This window comes from Tenrec ecaudatus, chromosome 2, assembly GCF_050624435.1.
Source record: "Tenrec ecaudatus isolate mTenEca1 chromosome 2, mTenEca1.hap1, whole genome shotgun sequence".
NCBI classification, from domain to species: Eukaryota; Metazoa; Chordata; class Mammalia; order Afrosoricida; family Tenrecidae; genus Tenrec; species Tenrec ecaudatus.
Window position 1 is genome coordinate 66,750,370 of NC_134531.1, and position 22,054 is coordinate 66,772,423.

A 22,054-nucleotide genomic window follows, 5' to 3' on the forward strand; every position below is an offset into this window, starting at 1 on the left:
GGACATATGGGCTAATATCAGAGTTATGGACTTGATCTGAACTGGGCTGGGATGTTTTCTTATTATACAATAACTCTTTATATAGAGCTCTTTCTTATATACATGAGTATCTAAGAACTTGTTTCTCTAGTCAACCCAGACTAACACAGGTGGTGACTTGGTTCACGCCCTTTACTAAGATAGAGACTTAATTTCACCTTAATCCTGTTGGACAGGATAGCAGAGAATGCCCTCCAAAATGGGATGATAGCCATGGGCATATATAATGCACCCATAAGCATTATGGCTAGAAGGACCATACTAATGGACTATATCTCAGTATGCAATTTATATCTCACAGATATTTTTAAAATATCTCAAGAAAAACAGTAGTAATAACGGATCTATGTTAAAGACCTCTGCCTTTCTAAAGGCTGAACCACATCCTTATTCTGGTTGAGCATGTATGCCCTGCACAACCAGTGTCGCTGATTACAGTGCTCATGCTGGGCAGCCATACCACCTTCCTTTTCAGAGCTGGGTCTTCCCTGTGCGCACGAGCGTCTGTCCCCGGAATTGATGATCTCATCTTTTGAGTTGCTGTTGTCAATTTGGGTCTATACAGATCTTAAAAGAACATGATACTCAGTGCATATTTTTTCACAGGTTAAGCTAAACTATTGTTCAGTGTTAAGAAGACTTTAGGAAATATTTTTGGTTTAAGATTTAAGGATGATCTCAGGGTAACAGTTCCTGGAATCCATGAAAATTTGAAATTCTGTTCTGCATTTCCCCTTTCTGTTCAGGATTCTTCAATGGAATCTATGGACAATTGTTCAGTAAAATCACCAGACATCTAATGCCCATCGGTAGAAGAAATGCTAAAGAAACTCCATGGGAACATACACTGGAAAACAGGGATGAATGCCTGAAACACCTCATACACAGGACCTGTCCGCCATCGTGCTAAGTGAAGGTAGTCAGTCACAGAAGGGCACACATCATGTGAGACCACTACTATAAGGGGAAAATATGTACAGAAAAACATTCATACCACAGGAGACGGACATTGAAGACTGCCAAGCGAGGGAAGAGAAAGTAATTGACTAGACAGACAATGGATGTCAACTTTGGGATAAAGAACGATAGGACTGCTCAAGAGTAAGAAGGGCAGTCAGAGTGGGTAAAGGGTAAACTTTTGGTGGTGTTGATTAGAAATATATGCTGTTGAATACAAAGTTGATGATCACAATTTAGCCCCTACCTAGTTTACAATAACAAAATTTTAAAACAGTTTTTAAGTAAATAATTTTTAATTAAAAAATAATAAATGGGGGAAAATGGTGCTCAGACACCACCCAATTTTCCTTGTTCTCGAGGCAGACTAGGTCTGGGAAGCAATTAGCTGCAGAATCTGTTTCTGCTTCCTCTCCTGACTCTCCTCTGCTGCCCCAGGCAAACAGAGGTCCACTGTGACTTAGACAGCCTCTGGCCAGCTCTGAAGACCCCATTCTACTACACTTGGAAGTCAGAAGTAGAACAGAAGCACTTATGCTTCATTAGATCAATTCACTGGGATGTCCTAAGAAAGATATTACTGGAATGTGTAAGAGATGAAATTTAAAAAGTGACTCTTTACCATGCTCTGGAGAATTTTCAGTGCTTCCTCTTTACCTTCAAGCTGTCTTTGAGATGCTTCAAGCTCAGTTTTTAAAACTTCTACCTCCTGAGGAAAGAAAGAAAATTGGTCTTCCCGTTTGCAGATATGTAACCCAAATGTTACCAATTTGGCTAGCCCACTTTGCCTGTCAAAGAAGGTGGACATTTCCATAGGCTCTGTAGGTGAGCCTCACCATCAAGTGCCGCATTACGGACACATCCAGGTCGCACAGCTAATCGTTTGGAAAAGCATGTATGTACCTTTCGGCCTCACTAATCAAGCACATGACCATTCACACAGATAAAATAGCTTTCATAGGAGCCACAAAACCATGCAAATATGGGCTTCCTATTTCCCAATCTGCAGTCTCCCTTGAGAGCAATCTCTCCTGCCACCAGTCCTGATGCGTATCTCAAGCTGCTAAGTTCACTGAGCCTGACTATAAAACCCACTGCCCAAAAGTCCGTTACAATTGACAGTGACCCCACAGTATGGAGCAAAACTGCCTCTGAGAATTTCCACGGCTGCAAATCTTCCTGGGGGCAGAAACCCTTGCCTTTCCGCGGCAGAGCAGTTGATCAGTCTGAACTGCTGACCTTGTGGTTTGCGGCCCAACACTTAACCCACTGCACTTTCTCCAACTTAGGTTACCTTCTCGCTGCCAGTGAGTCGATGCCGACTCGTAGCAACCTATAGCACAAGGTAGAACTACATTTCCAGAATTAGCCTTTGTGAGACGAGGATGGGCCCAGAGGAGAGGGCACTTGGACACTACACTTGATCTTAGCCAAAAGGCCGAGAAGCGATAGGAGAGGGCACTTGGAAAGCATAAAGTTTTGACTGTGGCTCCTTGAGGATGCCTACGGAAGCAATATTGGCCTTCCGTATTTTAGTATTATCTATGAAAATATCTATCAGCGGACTTTTTCCAGATGAGGATTTTTAAGACACTTTTATTGAGATATAATTCACATATTCAATTCAGTAGTTCAGTCATATCAAGAAGAGGTATACAGTTATCACCCCAATCAATTTTGGAACATTTTCTGCTTTCTGTACTCATCATGATTAGCTCCCCATTTCTCCCAACTTCCCCTGCCACGGCCAAAGGAACCATTGATTCAGTTACTGTCACTGTAGAGTTGACTATCCTTGACTTCACATGTAGAAAAATATATACTTTTAAAGGAACAATAACAAAGTAAAACATTAAAACCTCAATCAGAAAGAAAGAAAATATTAAGAACCAGAACATTTAAAAATGGATCAAAAACAAGGTCAGGTAATAAGGTGCTAAATTTTAACATAACTGCATCTGTAATCATCTACTTTCCGATGCATTCTGCACCACAGGGCTGTTCGCATTGCCTGGTCTGTGGTCAGAGGGAATTCATCAGAGTTTAATCCACGTGTATTTCCACTTCACGCTTTTTTTTTTTTAAGATCAACAACTTTAAAATGAGTCAAAAGGGAGATCAAATGAGATGACACTACACTTAACCATGTCTGCCATGGATGACTTTGAAATGCTCTCTGTCTGATCACAAGGTTGTTCACAGCCCTCAACTGTGCTCAGAGAGGATTCACCAGAGACTTAATCCATGTGTGGGCTTTGCAAATGGATTTTGGGTTTCAACTGTCATCCACTTTGCTGTTAGGTGCCATTGAGCAGTTCTGGACCAGAACAACCCTACGGACAATTGAACAGAACACCACCTGGTCCTGTGTCATCCTCACAATCATTCCTGTGTCTGAACCTAATGTTGCAGCCACTGTGTCAGTCCATCTTGTTGAGGGCCAGCCTCTCTGTCACTGCCCCTCTGCTTTATCAAGCCTGATGTCCTTCTCCAGGGACTGGTCTCCCCTGACAAACTGTCCAAAGCACTTAAGACTTCATCTATCATCCAGAGCCTTCTACGAAATAGGTGTTCACAATTTAAGCTCTGATACCATTCCATCCTTCAGATTTTATTACTTACAATCCTTGGATCACCCAGGCTGGTGTGCTTCATTCATGTGGACTTAATTGATGCTTCACTTAGATGCTTGCTTGTTTGAAGACAAGCTTTTAAGACCCCGGACACTATTTTTTCTGATAATTGGGCATCATCTAGTCTCTTCATCACACTTTGCTAGAGTGATCTCTTTATGAGGGTGAGCATCAAGCAGGGCTATGTCATAAGAGCTAATTGTTCTTAGATTGGGACTGGAGTTAAGTGCCAATAGCCAAATCCATTCCTATACCTATGATTTACATATATGCCTCTGGTTTATCTTACAGACATAATTGTCATTTTATGTCAGAGAATTTTATCAGTCATTTCTCTGGGGCTAGATGAAGATTTTGAATTAGCCAAAGTACCTACCTCTAAAGCTTCACGAAGATGTTGCTTTAATTCTGCATTTGACAATTCTGAATTAGAATCTGTTTTAAAAAACAACAGAAAATTAACGTGAATACTTTTCTTAATTTGTTAAATACAAGATATCTATTTACAAAATCTCAAATGCAGGTTTCCTTAAACCGCAGAGAGGGAAAAAATGAAAATCATCCAATTAATGATGAAAATATTTAGCTTTAAACATTTCACAAATGAAAAGGCAAACTTGGAATAAACGTAGTGAGTGAAAAAAGATTCTAAATACAAACCAAGACTAATGACTTGTTTTTAGTCTTCTACAATAAAAAAAAACACACAAAAAACACATGCATGTTGAGTCAAACAAGTACTTGGGCGTTTTGTTTAAACCCAATCATTATAGTGATATGAGTATCTAAGAAATAATCTGAATTTCACTTCTTGCTAAGACAAACAACTAGAAGTTTCCTGTAACTTCAGTGACTCTCCTTAATGTGATCAATTGAGAATTGCAAGTGAGTTTCCCAGGAGCTGCCTTTGCATTGGGGTTCCTCTGGCAGCAGGAAAACATCAGGTGAGAAGTTACAAGCAAAACGCAAACTCATTGCCATCAAGCTGATTCAGACTCATAGGACTCCTATAGGACAGGAGTGGATTTCCGAGACAGTGGATTTTCGAGACGATAATTTCCCCTGTGGATTTCCGAGACAGTAATTCTTTAAGGAAGTAGAAAGCCTCAACTTTCTTCCTCGGAGCAGCAGGTGGTTTTGAACGGCTGATCTTGGGTTAGCAGGCAAACAAGTAGCCCACTATGCCACCAGGACTGTCCCAGATACAAGCAAGTGGATGAGAACAAGAGAAAGGAATAAGACTTTAAGGCACATTAAAATAATTACCAGACACACTCAGGATTTGCCCATTAGTTTAAAAATGTGGTATTTTTAGCACTTGTCATGGATTAATTTGTGTCTCCCCCCGCAAAAAAAAAATGTATGTCAACTTGGCTGGGCCACAATTCTCAGTGGTTTGGCAGTTACAGGGTTCGGGTGGGACACAGCCCCTTTTCTCAGGCCTCAGAGGGATTTCCCTGGGGTGTGACTGCATCGCCTTTTATTTTAGGAGACACAAAGGGAGAGAAGCTACCAGAAAGGGATTTCCTACCACCAAGAAGAAAAACCAGGAGAGGGAGCCCCAGTGACGTGGTGCTTGCCCCAACCATTGGGCTGCGAACTGAAAGGGCATGGTTCGAAGGCACCAGCCAGTCAGCGGGAGAAAGGCAGGGCTCTCCTTTTCCGGGCGACAGTGACGGTCTGCTTCCCGAGGCGGTTCTGCCCTGTCTGGGAGGCTCACTATCACTTGATGGCAGGGAACTTGGTTCAGGTTAGACCTGGAGTCTCAGGACTGAAACTCAGACCCAGGTGAAGACAGATGACAAGGACTTTCATCCAGAATGGAGAGAGAAGCCTTCCTGGAAGCTGGCATCCTAAATTGTGAGAGAACACATTTCTGTTTGTTAAAGCCGTCCACTTGTGGAACTGCTGTTAAAGAAACACTACAGAGCTAAGACACCACCTTAAAAACAATACTCTTATTTTTAAGTATTCTACATTCACGGATAGTATTTTGATAACGATCTTTTTATATTATTAAAAGATCCTTTTATTGGGGACTTTTACAAGTCTTATAAAATCCATATATCTTTTGTATCAAGCATATTTGAACATATATTTCCATCATTATTTTTTAGACATTTACTTTCTATTGAGACCTTAGTATCAGCTCCTTCCCCATCCCCCCTTTATGACCCCTTGATAAATTATTATTTTCATTTCTTACACTGACCGCTGTCTCCCTTCCCCAATGGTTTCTGTTGTTTCTCCCTCTGGAGGGGGGTGTGTGTTTCAGTCATTGCAATTGGCTCCCCCTTCCTCCTTTCCTCTTCTCATCTTCCCCCTGCTCTTTTGATAACGATCTTATAGCATAAAGAAGAAACCAGAAATAGGCCTGATCTCATCACCCAGCTGTAGCATTGTTATGATTTCAGCACATCCTCTTCTTTTTGCTGTGTATATTTATAGTTCCCAAACTGAGCTTATTCTCTACAAATAGCCAGTCCCTTTCTCTCATGATTGTTTCTTTATTTTACAGATCATAAGATAATACAGAAGGAGCCCTAGTGGTTACGTGTCAGGCTGTGATCCATATGGTCAGCAGTTCAAAACCACCAGCAGCTCCATGGGAGAAAGACTGGGCTCAATCTCAGAGACCTGCAGGAGATCGCTCTGAGTCAGCATTGACTTGATGGCAGTGAGTTCGGTTTGATTTGGAAGATAATACATACTCATTATAGCATGTCTAGAATTATATGTTTGGGCTGGTCCAGACTAGGCATCCCCCATCTCTTCTCCAGCTCCTCAGGAGGATAGAACTTCAAAGCCCCCATTTCCAACCTCTCAGGAAGATAAATGACCTATTGTAGTATGCATTTTCTGCCCCAACATTCCAGGGAGCTTATCTCTCCAGACCAAGGTTGTGCAGCCCCTGTCCCAGCACTCCAGGGAGCAGGTTGGCAAACAACAAAGACTCATCCCACTGATTGACTCCTGACTCAAGGTCCTGCAGCTGGAAGCAAAAAAACCTCCCTTCTCCTTGTCAACCTACACCTCCCTAGCTCCAGCCCTATAGATCTCCCACCGCCTCACCGACAAGCTGCGACTTCCCTGACCTAACTAGTTGGGTCTCGAACCGCTCAGGAGCTCAAGATGCTCCTGTCCCTCTCTCCACTATCCCTTCCCTCCTGGGAGCTCTTTCCTACCCTAATAAAGCCACTCTTAACCTCACGTTGCCCGTCTCAGTGCTAACCTCTCATTATACACCAAAAAGGATAAAGGAATAAAAACAGCAACTTACCCCACAACTCTATCACTAGGACCAAACATTGATATGATATTGATAAACTATAGACTAAAAAGCCTATAATATATACTAGATGTGTGTACAGATGGATATAGTTGAGGTCATCATGTATATAATTTTGGATGTTTAAAATTTTAAGATAAACATTTAAGATTATTGTTAGCATCATTTCTATAATGTTTCTAATATTTCACCTTATCAATATTCCCTAAATATTGGGCACTGAGATTTTCAATGCTGTGCTAATGTCTATCTTGTTACTTTAAACATCTATTTTTACATAAGTTTCATCCATATTCCAGGAAAATTTGCTAGAAAAGGGAAATAAATAAAATAATCTCACACTAGGATAAGAAAAAAATCTTCTCACAAGACATTGTTCTCCACAGCTTTCCCCCGGGTCCTGGATGCTTCCTCCCCCCAACTACCATGATCCGAATTCTACCTTGCAGGCTGGATAGGGCAGAGGGTGTACACTGGTACATAGGAGGGCTGGAGGTACAGGGAATCCAGGGTGGATGATACCTTCAGGACCAGGGGTATGAGGGGCGATGCTGGGAGAGCGGAGGGCGAGTGGGTTGAAAAGGGGGAACTGATTACAGGGGTCCACGTGTGACCTCCTCACTGGGAGAGGGATGGCAGAGAAGTGGGGGGAGGGAGACTTCGGATAGGGCAAGATATGACAAAATAACGATGTATAAATTACCAAGGGCACATTGGGAGTGGGGAGCGGGGAGGGAGGGGATAAAAAAAAAAGAGGACCTAATGCAAAGGGCTTAAGTGGAGAGTGAATGCTTTGAGAATGATTGGGGCAGGGAATGTATGGATGTGCTTTATACAATTGATGTATATATATGTATGGATTGTGATAAGAGTTGTGTGAGTTCCTAATAAAATGTAAAAAAAAAAGAAAATGATGAGGACAATGAATGTACAGATGTGCTATACACAATTGAGGTATGTTTGCACTGTGATAAACATTGTATGAGCCCCTAATAAAATGTTTAAAAAGAAAAAAAAAGACATTGTTCTCTGATACTGGGCACTTTCATCAATAAGATTGTGACTGAGGCAAACTGAAACTGAGTTTTCACTCTGATGTTACCGGGTGTCGAGGATGGGGAGAAGTGACACTCAGTTCCCAAAGACAAGTTCTGTTCTCTTATACGTTGGCAGGATACTGTTGAAGAAAGGATGACTTTGAGGACTACGGTGTGCTGGCCCCCACCATGATATTTTCAGTTACCTCATAGGCATGTGAAGAAGAATCGATGCATTTGAATGTGGTGCTGACCCACAGCACGAAAGCACCACAGACTATGAGAAAAACAAACAAATCTGTCCCGGAAGAAGTGCTCCTTAGAGGGCCGATGGTGAGACTCACATACTGGACATGCGGTCAGGAGAGACCCGTCCCTGGGGAGGAAGTCATGCTTGTGAAGCGGAGGGGCAGCAGCCAGAGGAAGGCCCTCGATGAACGATGAACAGGCAGAGTGGTTGAGAAGCACCCGTGAGGCTGGTGTGGGACGGGGTGGTGATTTGTTCTGCTGCACAAGGCGCTGTTGGAGGGGAACCAAGGGGAGGGCACCTCACAACCACAAAACATATCCAGAACCTGTGAGTATGCTACCTTATGTGCCACGTTGCCACCTCACAGGGACCTTGCAGGTGCTGTTACATTTGAGGATATTGGAATGGGGAGATGATCCTGAATTATCTGGGTGGACCCAATCTCAGGGAACCAGTAGACTCAAAAGAGGAGATGTGATAAAGAAACTCGAGGTCAGATTTAAAAGCTGCTAGCTTTAAGATTGAGGAAGGGGCCATTAGCCAAGGAATGCAGGCAGCCTCTAGAACAGAGTTGTAGAACCTTTTTTTTTTTTTTCAATCCAAGGGCCATTTGGATATCTATAACATCAGTTGGTCAAACATTTCATGAACTCAACTCTATGTAATGGCTGCGACTGCTTTTCTTCGGTGAGACCTGTGACCTTAGCCGGTATTTACTATTCCAAAGACCTTACCCAGCCCACAGTCCTGCTCTAGAAACTAGAAACTGCAAGGAAACAGACTCTCCCCTAGACTCCAAAGGAGTCCATTCTTGCCAACACTTTAACTCCGGCCTAGTGAAACCCAGTGTGGGTTTTAAGCTAAAAACGTATTTAAAATAATACCTGTCTATTGTTTTAAGGGACCGACCGCATGGTAATTCAATGCAGCAGCACTAGGAAATGAATGTAGCCCCCTGGCCTAGGGCCAGACCAATTTTGATAATAAAGCCAAACATCCAGAGCTCAACAAAATAGGGTACGGATTATGGCTAGCAAGTCTTCTTTCATCCCAGCAGGTCCAGCAGGCTTTCAGGAAGGCACCCGGACAGCAGGTCCATATCCAGTACTTGCTTGTGAACAGCATCCATCCATGGTGCAAGAGATAAGGAATGGATGAAGGATATATAAGTGATCTCATCTGAATTTCAAGGATTTTGAAAACTCGATAGATCCCAGGCTGCGACATGGCTTTTGTGGTACCTGAAATGATATTTCTTATTTGTGCTTTGTTCTAATTGATCGATGCTTGACTGGGCTGGAGACGTTTCGGGAGAAGTTTTATAACAAGAATTAGAAAAGATCCAACAGGCAAGAGCTGGTGCCACCGTGCGTGCAGACAGACGGACACTCATCCACCAACTCCCCGAGTGCGTGCCGTGACAACGTTCCTCCATGGCGAGATTCTGACTTCTACTTAGCACGAGGCAGGACCTCCTCTGGTGATGGCGAAGGAAGCTGTGGTGGAGCTGTGGCCATGGTTCACATGTTCATGACCTCTCTGCACTAACTGGGAGCCTGGATGTTCTGGCCGGCCCGGTCCCCGCCCTGCCCACCAGCAGGCCCTCTCCTCACTTCACCCAGGAGCTCAGGTGTCAATTCATAGAGAAGGCATCCTCACCCTCTCCTGCAGGAGCAGGGCCTCCACCCCTACCATCACTCTCTAGCCCCTTGGCCCGAGGTTGTATGCTGCCAAGACCATTTCCAACGGATACGCCCCACAGAACTGTCCCATAGCGTTTTCCAGGCTGCAGACTCCACGGGAGCAGGTGGCCTGGCCTGTTCCCTCTGAGACGCTGGTGGGCTCAAATGGCCAACCTTTCCATCAGCAGGTGAGTGCTTGCACAATGCACCACTGAGGCTCCTCCCTGCCATTAAAAAGCTACATGATCTTTGTAGGCTTATTGTCCATCTCCTCTACTCCAACGAAGCCCCCAGTAACATTAGAGGGCCGGGCTAGTTCCCTGGTGTCGTTCCCAGCACCTTCAACAGAATCTGGCACCGGATAGGTGTCTGATAAATAGTTGGTGAATATGAAAAAGAAATTAGTGACATCTACCATTACATCACACGCAAAAATCAAGGTAGGATATCTCTGAGGGTGGGTGCCACGGTAGTTACTCACCAGGTTGCTAACTGCAAAGTCAGCAGTTCGAAACTACCAGCGGCTCCTTGGGAGGAAACAGGGCTTTGGACTCCTGTAAAGACTTACAGTCTCTGAAACTTCAGAGGCTGATCTACCTGGTCCTACAAGATCACTGAGTCAGTATTGACTTAAAAGCAGCGAGTTTGGTTCTTTTGGGGGGAAAAGTGTTACCTGTATATTCATTGACTTTCCATTTGAGTGCAATACTCTGAAATAAAAACAACAATTGCTTTTCCACTATCACCAATCCTATGAACATGTAGAAAAGGATGAATTCTAAAACCCACCATGGTTACAGTTTTGTGCTGATGAAGTGCACGGGGCAGGAGGGGGCGGGTAGCAAGCAGGGCAGGAGAGGGCTGTCTTACCAGCGCCACCTTGACGTCCATCACCGGGGACTCTGCGCCCTGGAGAATTGGCACCTTGCACGCTCTTATGCTTGGAAAACTGAGAAATGGCGCCACCACTTTCTGGACCCTTTCGGGGACACGGAGGCGGGCTCATGTTGCTTCCATCCCATCTTCTTCTGGAGGTCAATAGACACGAAATGTCTCCTTCATAAATCCCACCGGGTCTTCGTCCGAGGCCATACCCTAAGTCCCCGTCTGTCATGTCATCTTCCGCTCCCCAGGCCTGCGCTTCCGAGTCACTCAGCGACCTGATGGCCCTGCTCATGAGACAGGTGCAGCGCAGGTGACCTGCAGTGAAGGAAGACAAGCCGCCCTTAGAAACCGTCCACCAGAGGAGTGACGCTTTTCAAGCTCTTCTCAGCTCACCACGCAGACAGACACACTCCTTGCAGCCCAGCGCCAAGCATGGCACATTCTAGCGCTTTCACTGAAGAATCGTTTCTGCCTGACTTGAATAGGGTTAAAGTGAATGGCGGGAAAACAGGTGCGCGACCATCTCCTGCTCGGGATAAAGCAGACCAGCTTTTGCCCAGGAAGGGAATGCCGCTCTCACAGGAGCTCTCCGAGGAAATGGTTCGGTTTCATCCGAGCCCCGGGCCCACTGCCAGCAAGTTGATTCCAACTCACAGCGATAAGGCTTCCAAGAGGGTAAATCTTTAAGGGAACAAAGAGCCTCATCTTTCTCCTGAAGTGGTAGTGTATGAGTTTGAACCGCCGACCGTGTGGTTCACAGGCCCAAACTCCACCCGCTGTGCCACAAGCGCTCCTTACATGAGCCTGAGACCTACATAAAACCAGTCTCTGAAAAATGAGCCTTCAAATTGGAGGAAGTTCCCTGCTCCCTGCCTCCACCCTTGCACCCCAGACCACTCCGGGAACCAGAGCCTCCCTCAGCCTTGCCTGCGGCTCTTCCTGGTTGGCTTTCTACTGCTGCGCCAACACCGTGAGCAGAGGTTTTGCATTTGGGACAGGAAGAAAGTAACCCTCTTCCTCTCCCATTCTTTCTCAAATCATGCCATCCTGTGTTCAAGCCTGGACCCCCCTCCCTCGCTCCCCACCCCCCTGCCAACCCCCGCCCATCAAAGCTACTCTGACCCCATAGGGCAGAGTGGAACTGCCCCTGGGGCTTCTGAGGATGTCTATCTTGACAGGGCAGAAAATCTCACCTTTCTCCAGCAGAGCACCTGGTGGGTTTGAACCACTGACCTTGTGATTAGCAGCCCAACACAGAACTCACTATATACCATCAGGGTTCCCTCCTAAACTCCCACCCCCTCCCACCACCCTGCTTCCCTAACTCAGAGTAAAAGCTCAAGACTGTCAGCGGCCAAAGGCTCCACCTTCATCTGTGACCTCATCACCTCTCATCAGTGGCTTCTGGCCGTGCCGACCGCCTCGGGCAGCTGAGCTTCTGCATCCGCTGTTCCCTCTGCCTGGAATGCCTATCCCCTAGAGACCTGCATAGTTGGTGTCTCACTTCCTTTGGGTCTCCTTTTCTTTCTTCCACAGCACTTAGGACCTTCTACGCCCAACATAAGGAGCCCTGGTTTCATAGTGGGTTACATCTTAGACTGCCAGCCAGAGGCTCAGCAATTCAAAGCCACTGGCTGCCCTGGGGAAGGAAGAAGAGGCTGGCTGCTCCCGGAAGGCTCGACAGCTTGCAAGCAAACACCACACAACAACTCCACTCTGTCTTCTAGGGTTGGTATGGGTGGGATCAAATCAATGGCAACAGTTTCTGTCGTTTAGCACATGCAGGATACAGGATTGCATTGGCTTTTCTATAATCAGGGTGAAAAACCTTAAACTCACTGCCAGCGAGTCCATGTTGACTCATTGGACAGTGCAGAACTATCCCTATGGGTTTCTGAGGCTGTAACTTTCTTTACAGCCCTCTCTTTTTCCCGAGGAGCTGCTAGTGGTTTCGAACGGCTGACCTTATGGTTAGCAGCCCCACATGTAACCCCTATGCCACCAGGGCTCCTTAAAATTAGAATGAAACTAGAATAAAAATGAAAGTCAAGGGAACAGAAGGTGACCTAGCCCCATCTCTGGTGCCCAGCAATAAGTCAGGTGACCTGAACATTTCCCTCCACCAGCGCCCATACCCAGCAGGCTCTAAGGAGATGGCCCTACAGAGAATGTGAGTCCCCTAAGAGTAGACATTTTTTTTTAATGTGATCAATGCTTTTGTTGTTGTTTTTATGTTCTGGGCACCTTTCCCCTACCAATTATTTCTTCTCATTTACATTTTATTTTTAATTATCTTTTTCCTGATTATCTGATTATAACACCCACTTTCCCCTGTTTTCCAGAAATCGGGGAGAATTTGTTAAGTTCATTGTCCCTAATATTTTAATGATCATTTAACTCAAAGCTCAGAAATTAATTCTATTTATTGTACGTAGCAGTCACACCCTGGTCCTATTTTTTTTGTAAGGGAAGACATTTTTGTCTGTGTTGTGCCTGTATTACCAATGCCTAAAAGGGTCTTACTGCAAACTCCCTGCCATCAGTGGGACGCCGACTCAGAGCGACCCCGTCGTGGGTTTCTGACACTGTAACTGTCACGAGACTAGAAAGTCTCACCCCGCTGCGGTCAAGTCCATCCAGCTGATGGCCACCCGTGTCCCAAAGCAGAGCAGACCAGACCAGACTGGAGGGTTGCCTGGGCTGTAGTTTTTCTTTCTTCTTTACTTTTTTTTATATAGCAGATTCTCAAAGATTCAATCACATGAAGAAGAATTAATTGTACAATTAATCATCATCACAATCAGTTTTAAGACATTTTCTTCATTCTTGTTTCATTGTTACGGTGTCCCCCAGCTGTGGTCTTCATGGAAGTAGACTGCCAGGCTTTTCTTCCCAGGTGCTGGATGGCTTCCAACTGCCAACCTTCGCGTTAGTAGAATGCACCACCTGGGACCAAGAGACATCACGGCCCTCCACAGAGACGTGTTGAAAAGTGACAGAAGTGTGCTGGTGGGCTCATTCATGTATTTTACGGAGATCCATTTGTTCCCTCTTAACCAGGAAAAAGACATGGAATGATCCGTCAGTGGATATCAAGGCATCGTGGGTTCAGAGGATTCTCAGTCCTGTGGCTACATGCGAGCACATGGAACCCAAAGGAAAGTGTCACAGCATCACGACTGGTCGATTCATTATGGTTGTAGGCGGAGCTTCAGAATCTGGAAAGGAACCATTCCTAGGACACGGGTACTGTAGCTGGTGAGAAGAGCTTACCAGATTGGTTCAGAAAAATGATGGTCTCATAGGTAAATCCCCACCTAATTTGCAACAAAAAATTTTAAAAAAAGAAAAAAGATTGGCTCAAGGTCAGGATCCTCCAACCACCTTGACTTTGGTTGGTGTATGATTCATGACTTGTGGCCCTAGTACCCCAACTTCCATCTAGAGCACTCCTAGTCAAATTCCTGAGGGCGGGGCTGCCCTTCCCAGGGCTTGTACTTGACCTGAGGGCAACGCCTTGTTCATAGCCTGCCAGTGGTCTGCGAGAACTCAGCGGGGCGCCTCATTGAATCTACTGGAGACTCAAAATGGATTTAGGGCTCTCACTGTCATCCCGGTGCTGGGAATTTAAGCTCTGATACAGGAGGAAGGAATAAACAAACAAGCTCACCTGTAAGACAGGGGAAAACAAACCTAGTCCCCTCCGCAAGACTGCAGTCCGTACACTGCCTGCCATTCTTCCCCAAAGAAAAGTATTTTCTGGCAAAAATGCCCTCTGGAGACCTGGCTTCCTGGAGCACTTCCACTGTAGACGCCTACCACCAGGAGGGGGGGGGGGGAGTGGGTGGATGGGTGGGGGGGGGGGTAGAGGGAGGGAGCGGGGCGAGGAAACACGGAGTGCAGGGAGGAGCGGCTTGCACCACCAGGTATTTCATAAAAGTGCCTTTGCAGCAGTGGTGTGGAAATATTTCATCCTGTTCTCAAGACTGATTTTTCAAAGTAAAAATAAACACCCCCAACATTTCCTAAATATCCTGTTAGTAGTTGCTCACCAGGTCTTGCAAAGAAATGAAATCTCAGGTTAGAACATTTTACTGAGCTCTCCTTCCTGTTTAGAACCCCGCACACCTGCCAAGTAAACCTGCTGAAGCAGGATGGAGCTTCTGCTGCTTTAGAGTCAAACCACCATCCACTTGGGGAGTCCTGAAGGCATTGTGTGCTACAAGTCCGGCTGCTAACTGCCAGGTTAGCAGTTTCAAATCACCAGCTGCTCCGCAGGGGAAAGAGAAGACTTTCTATTGGCACGCAGAGGGACAGTCGTGGAAGCACACAGGGGCAGTTCTACAGAGGGACTGACAGCCATGGAAGCACACATTTAACTAAAAGCTCAGAAATTAATTCTATTTATTGTACGTAGCAGTCACACCCTGGTCCTGTTTCTTTGTAAGGGAAGACATTTTTGTCTCTGTTGTACCTGTATTCCCAATGCCTAAAAGGGCCTTACTGCAAATTCCCTGCCATCAGTGGGACGCCGACTCAGAGCGACCCCGTCGTGGGTTTCTGACACTGTAACTGTCACGAGACTAGAAAGCCTCATCCCGCTGCGGTCAAGTCCATCCAGCTGATGGCCACCCGTGTCCCAGAGCAGACCAGACCAGACTGGAGGGTTGCCTGGGCTGTAGTTTTTCTTTCTTCTTTACTTCTTCTTCTTCTTTTTTTTTTTTTTAGCAGTTTCTCAGGAATATCTGCCTGGTCTGGGGTCTTAAAGGCTTGAAGATAAACAAGCAGCCATCTGGCTGAGAAGCAAGAAAGCCCTTATGGAAGAAGCACACCAGCCTGTGTGATCATGAGGTGTCGATGGGATCAGGTATCAGGCATCAAAGAACAAAAAAAAATCATATTCTTGTGAATGAGGGGGAGTTTGGAGTGGAGACCCAAAGCCCATCTGCAGGCAATTGGACATTCCTTTACAGAAGGGTCACGGGGAGGAGACAGAGCCAGTCAGGATCCCATATAGAACCAATGAAATATACAACTTTCCTCTAGTTCTTTAATGCTTCCTCCCTCCCACTATCATGATTCCAATTCTACCTTACAAATCCGGCTAGACCAGAGCATGTACACAGGTACAGATAGGAACTGGAAACACAGGAAATCCAGGATAGATAAACTCCTAATGAGAATAGCGATACCAGGAGGGGAAGGGAAGGTTGGGGAAAAAGGGGAACCAATCACAATGATCTACATATAACCCCCTCCCTGCGGATGGACAACAGAAAAGGGGGGGGGAAGGTAGACAGTGGTCGGTGCAAGACATGAAAAAAATTATAAATTATGAAGGGTTCATGAAGGAGGGAGGGAGGGAGTGGGTTGGGAATAAAATAAAGAGCCGATACCAAGGGCTCAAGTTGATAGCAAATGATGATGGCAACCAGTGTACATATGTGCTTGACATAATGGATGTATGTATGTATGGATTGTTATAAGAGCTCCCCCCAATAAAATGATTAAAAATAAAATTATCCTGCTTTATAAAATTTTTAAAAAGATAAAAAGAAGGTCTGCTGGGAGCTTTGTAGCCTTTCTGGATCTGTGTGAGACTAAATGGACAGCAGCAACTCACAGATCAGACAGGAAACTTAAGGGGCTGTAGGTGCATGTGAATGCGGGAGTAACATCTCGGAAAAGCAGGGTAAGAACTTGAATGTAGTCAGTGTCACCGAATTGTACCTACACAAACTGTCATATCGGTGTATGTTTTGCTGTGCAAATTCTCCACAAGAAAAAAAAAGTTGTTTCCGAGATTCCTGGCTGGAAAGATGCTCAATTGCATTAGTCACCAAATGTCAACCAGTCTGAGATTCAATTATGCATTGGAGCTTAAATTCTGGGCACCCTGGTTTGCCGAGGCTATAGATGACAGTGACAGCCCCCAATCCATTTGCAGCGTCCCCACAGAGATGACGCCTCCACGGAAACCCTTCCGCTACTTAACTAAGGATGTAAACTAATCGTGCTTCTAGGCAGTGCATGGGGACATGGATTGCCTCCAGCCAGCCCAGGAAGGGGCAGTCTCTCTCAGAGGCTTTCCTGGGTGTGTCCTTGATGGAGAGGATCCTACGATCCTAGGAGACAGTCCTGGGGTTCGGAGAGTCAGGAGTCATGTCCTGGCTGCCTTGGTCAGAAGGCCCTGGGCCAATCTTGTAAGCTATTCTGTCTCATGGTGTACAAGTCCAATCATGGTCCGCTCCCTCTTTGGTCGTCCCAAGTGTACCTGCGATGTACAGATGTGCCACCAATCCTAAATTTGGGACAGTTTTCTTTTCCTCCCTCATGTCTTATTTAACTATCATCCCGATGGTGAATCCTTAGACACCATGATGGCCTTGTGCTAATGATCTCCCTTAATCTTGAAATGTTTGTGCCTTTGTATTATCATCGCCTCAAGACTTATTAAACGTTCTCCTAAAACAACTACAAACCAGTGACAACTCCAAATGTTCTCACTATGTGGAGAAATGGAAACTCTCACACTTTTAGGGGCAACCACTTTGGAAAACAGTTCGGCTGTTTCCCTAAATATGTGACCCCGAGCATTCTCTCTGGGATCCTCCCAACAGAGAGCACAGCAAATGTCCATCCACAGATGGGCGGTGACCGTTCACAGCATTGGTTGCATTTGCTGAAAACGCGACCCAGCCACAGATCCATCACAGGAAGCATATTTCACATCCACACAAGATCCTGCTCTCCAGCCATCCAAAGCAATTAATTTCTGATACACACAATCTTGATGGATTTCACAGAACTTAAGTTAATGAAAAAAATATGTAATGTATGAAACCTGGAGTAGGCAAAATGAATCTACAGCGACAGGAAAGAGAGGAATATTTGGCTTCAAAGGACATGAGAATATTTTGGGGTCATGGAAGAATTTCATATCTTGCCTAGAGTGGTAGTTGCTTAAAAATCACCAAACGGGAAAAAAAATCCCCAAACGGTACACTTAAAACCCCACCACACGCCCCTTGAGTCAATTCTGAGTCATCACACCCCAGCTAGGGTTCGAGGCTGTCGGTCTTTATGGAAGCACAGTCTCATCTTTCTCTGGTCGAGTGACTGGTGGGTTTGAACAACTGTCCTTATGGCTAGCAGTCCAACCCTAGCCATAGACTTAAAATGGGTATATTTTATCATCTATAAATTATACCTACATAATTTGATTTTAAAATAAAAAACGTATTAAGGGAAAAGATGAGGCGTGTATTATCCAGTTAGGACTCCTAGATAAGATTAACTAACGACTAAGCTGGACTCTAGAGCAGCCGTGTGTCTGTCCCATTGCCAGCCAAGCCCATGCTGACTCAGGGCCACCCTACGGGGAAAGGGAGAACTGCCCTTCTAGGTTGCTGAGACTGTAACTTCTTACGGGAGTAGAAAGCCTGGTCTTTCTCTGGAGCAGCTGCTGGTGGTTTTGAACTGCTGACCTTTCATTTTGCAGCCCAGTGAATAATGTTCATTGGTAGCACTTGTTGCTTCATTTCCATGTGTAAGACACTGTACTGAGTTTATTCTCCTTCGTCTTCACAAGTACTCTATGAGATAATACTATCATTGCTTATGTACTGTCAACTAAGATGACGCACAGGGAGGATGAGTAGCACAGCTAGTCCGGGGAGGAACGTAATTTTAACTCATACTCCTAACATGAAGCCACGGCTTAGAGCAGTGGTTCTCCACCCTCCTCATGCCGCGGCCCTTTCATACAGTTCCTCATGTGGTGGTGACTCCCCAACCATAAAATTATTTTCATTGTTACTTCATAACTGTAATTTTGCTACTGTTATCAATTAGATTACCCCCAAAGGGGTCGTGACCCACAGGTTGAGAACCGCTGGCTTAGAGGATTTCAATGAGATTAATAGTGTGCCAACTTTCCATTAATTACGACACCCAAACTGAGCAGAACACAGAAGTTTTAGGAACACCCAACAGTGCGTTGGATATTTACCCCCAATTTTAAAACCATCTTGGATCTTTTAATAAGGTTGTTTGCGTAAAAGTAATTGCCTTGACTTTTATTTGGTAAGGTAGCCAGGAAAACGATCTATTGAATCAAAGAATAATCCTTCAGGAGGCCCTTTGCCCACTGACACGGCTTTCCGCTGCCTGCGTGCCCGTCAGCCCCGTGTTACCGGGAGGGGGTTGGAATCAGGCAGCCCACAGTGAAGAAAATGGAGTTGGTCAACAGCGATGGGGACAAGAAAAAAGCAGAAGAGAAAAAGTAAGCAATTGCAGGATTAGCTAAGAATTTTTTCCCCACATAATGCTTTTTGAAATGGAACTTTGGGCCCTGTCTGCAGCCTATCCCCACTTTGTGTGCCTGATAGCAACAGTAACATAGTGCAGTTCACAGCAGGAGCCGGGAAGCTTAAGCATTGAGTGCTAGTCAGAAAGGCTGGTGGTTGGAGCTCACCTAGGGACAAAGATGCAGTTCTCTGTTACCGCAGACATTACACCCTATGGGACAGTTTGATCCACACATTCTGTAAGCCCTTAGGTCTTGTTGTGAATAAGGGTCCTTTAAAAAAATGGTCTGTCTTTTAAAATAGTTTCATCAGCACTTAATCCACCGATCACACAATTCAATAGTTCAATCATAATAAGAGTAGCACAATCATTACCGCTATCAGTTTCAGAACATTCCAAATGCAACCGATGGTTAAATCACTTTTAAAAGAAAGTGTGTCATCATCAGTTCTAGAGAGGGCTCCCTCCCCCTAAAAGGGTCCTTTTGATGGCATGGGAGCTAGGGGTTACGAGTTGGGCTGCTAACTGCAAGGTCAGCAGTTCAAAACCACCCGCTGCTTCTTGAGAGAAAGCCAGGACTCTCTACTCCCATAAAGAGTGACAGTCTTGGAAACTCACAGAGGCAGATCTACTCTGTCCTGTAGGGTTTCTATGAGTTGGCATTGACTCAATGGCAGTTCTTAGTTTTCCAAAATTGTACCAGGAACACTGGTGGCACAGTGGTTATATGTCGAGCTGCTACCCTCAGGGTTGACAGTTCAAAACCACCAGTCACTCCATGGGAGAAGATGAGGTTTTCTACTCCTATAAAGAGTTACAGTCTCAGAAACCTCAGCAGATGTTCTACACTGCCCTAAAGGGTCTCCATAAGAGAGAACAGACCCAATAGCAGCGAGTTTGGGCTTTATCAAGATGCTCTCCTTTCTCATCAAAGACTAACCAACTTCACCAAAACGTGCTCCTGGTCAAGCCAGAACTAAAAATGGTACCCTTGACTTCTTGCCCTGTGTCAGGCCACTTGGGAAACACCGTAACAAACTCACTGCCTCAGCCTGTTCCCACTCATCGTGATCCTCTAGGACAGGCCAGAACCGCCCCTGCCCCTGCGGTTTTCTAGGACTCTAACTCTGTGGGAACAGCAAGCCTCATCTCCCCCTCACACCCCAGCCCCCAATCACAAGAGGTTTCAGACTGTTAACCCCGTGGCTAGCAGCCCAACACGTAGACCCTACACCACCAGGTCTACTCAGAAGTATCTTCCAACGCAGTCATCTTATCTGCACACATCCAGTGATGCCCTTCTACAGCCTGAACCATTCCATGGCTCCTCCAGCGCCACGTGGAATTAAAGTGTCGCCCTGCTCTCTAGAGGCGTGTTTCCCTTCCAGTTTCCTGTCAGGAGTCCCTGCGAGGGCTGCTGTGAGAGGGAGGGGAGGCACCTGCTTGGTCACCTCCAGGCTCTGCTGGTGCTGGTCTGGGCGTCCTGCAGGCTTTTTCCTCCCAACCCAGGTCCCAGCCTCTCCCTCCAAGCGGCTTCCTGATTCCCAGAGCCAGACCTGACCTCTCTGGCCTCCGGGCCTCGCAGCTTTGTATTAGATCAAATAAGGCTATTAAAAGTCTGACTTCCGACCCGATTTACAGACTGCACATCCCTCATGCAAGGAGTATGTGTCCCTTATGCATCTGCATTCTAGGTATTTAATGGACAAAACTTAAAAAGAAAGCAGATTCCTGACAGGAAACGGGCTAGAAACACCCACATCCACTAGTTTGACTCTTTCCCTGGCCACGCCACCTGAGCAAACACACTCGTCAGACACCCAATTCCTGTCCCTCCCTAAGTGGCGATCTCTGGGCTGAACAGTAGGTTGTAAAAATTGTACAGAGCACGCCTCTCTGCAGACCTAACATTGCAATCAGGGCGAAAAATACCACTCACTGCCACGAGGCGCTTCCAAAGGAAAGCCTCATCTTTATCCCGCTGGGCAGCCTGGTGAGTTTGAACCAGCGCTTCCCGGACAGCACCGACAGGGCTCCAAAACGACACCGCTCAAAGTTAACACACGGACATTGGGACGTACTACTAATTAAACCACGCTCACGTTCCGATGTCCCCGTGTTCCCTCCGAGGTTCTTTTTCCTTTCTGGGTTTTAATCTAGGATCGGACCCCGCATTTGGTCTGCTGGTTTTAGGCTCGATTTTTTGTTGTTGTTGCAGGCTCAGCTGGGGCCACCCACTAGAATTAGGGGGAAATTAAACGAAGGTACCACCCACCTGCTCCACCACCTGTCCAGTTTCCAGAACTTCTGTTCACCCCGTGCCCGGGAGCACCCTTCCCAGCACCCACAGGCGGGAAGTTCGGGTCCGGCTGCCGCGCAGCTCCTGGCCCGCCCTCCGCTGGCCCGGCGCCCCGGCGCGCTCCCCGGGCTGGGCTCGGAGCCTCCACGTCTGTCCGCGCGGCGCCAGGCAGCCGCCCCCGCCGCGGTGCCCGCGTCCCCGGCCACGTGACGCCCGGACCCGGCCGGAAAGGCAGGGCGCGCGGCCGGGGCGGGCGGGGCTGCCGGCCGGGTCCCCACGCCTCGTCCTGCCCTTTCGAAGCGCATCACGCTCCGACAAGGGACGCCGAGGTCGGGGGGACACGTCGGGACCCGGGAAGGGCTCAGCAGTGCAGAATTACGTGGTTCAAACCGTGGGCCCCTCCCTCGGGCGGGCTGCGAAAGAGCTGGGGCTGAGCTGAAGTTCAAATCTCTCCGCACCAGGAAAACCAGCATGCCAGCGAGGTGGAAAGGGGGAACCGATTACAAGTGGGTGACGGGCCGTGTGAGACGTGACAGGATAAAAATAATTTGTAGATTGTCCAGGGCTCATGCGAGAGGGGCAGCGGGGAGGGAGGGGAGAAGGGCGAGGAGCTGGTACCAGGGGCTCCCGTGGAAAGCAGGTGTTTTGAGAATGATGATGGCAACAGATGTAC

General features: G+C 46.4%; 1 protein-coding gene across 1 annotated transcript in view; it reads right to left on the bottom strand.

Moving 5' to 3' along the window:
• Positions 1-21,548, bottom strand: part of CCDC125 (coiled-coil domain containing 125) — a 44,067-nt gene extending 22,519 nt beyond the window's left edge. Inside the window, exons 1-4 of the mRNA XM_075541132.1 lie at positions 21,358-21,548; positions 10,758-11,087; positions 4,006-4,064; positions 1,619-1,705 (exon numbers count right to left, since the gene is read on the bottom strand). Coding sequence (XP_075397247.1) covers positions 1,619-1,705; positions 4,006-4,064; positions 10,758-11,064 — 453 coding nt within the window. The 5' untranslated portion in view covers positions 11,065-11,087; positions 21,358-21,548. The remainder of the gene's footprint in view (positions 1-1,618; positions 1,706-4,005; positions 4,065-10,757; positions 11,088-21,357) is intronic.
• Between the last annotated feature and the right edge of the window lie 506 nt (positions 21,549-22,054).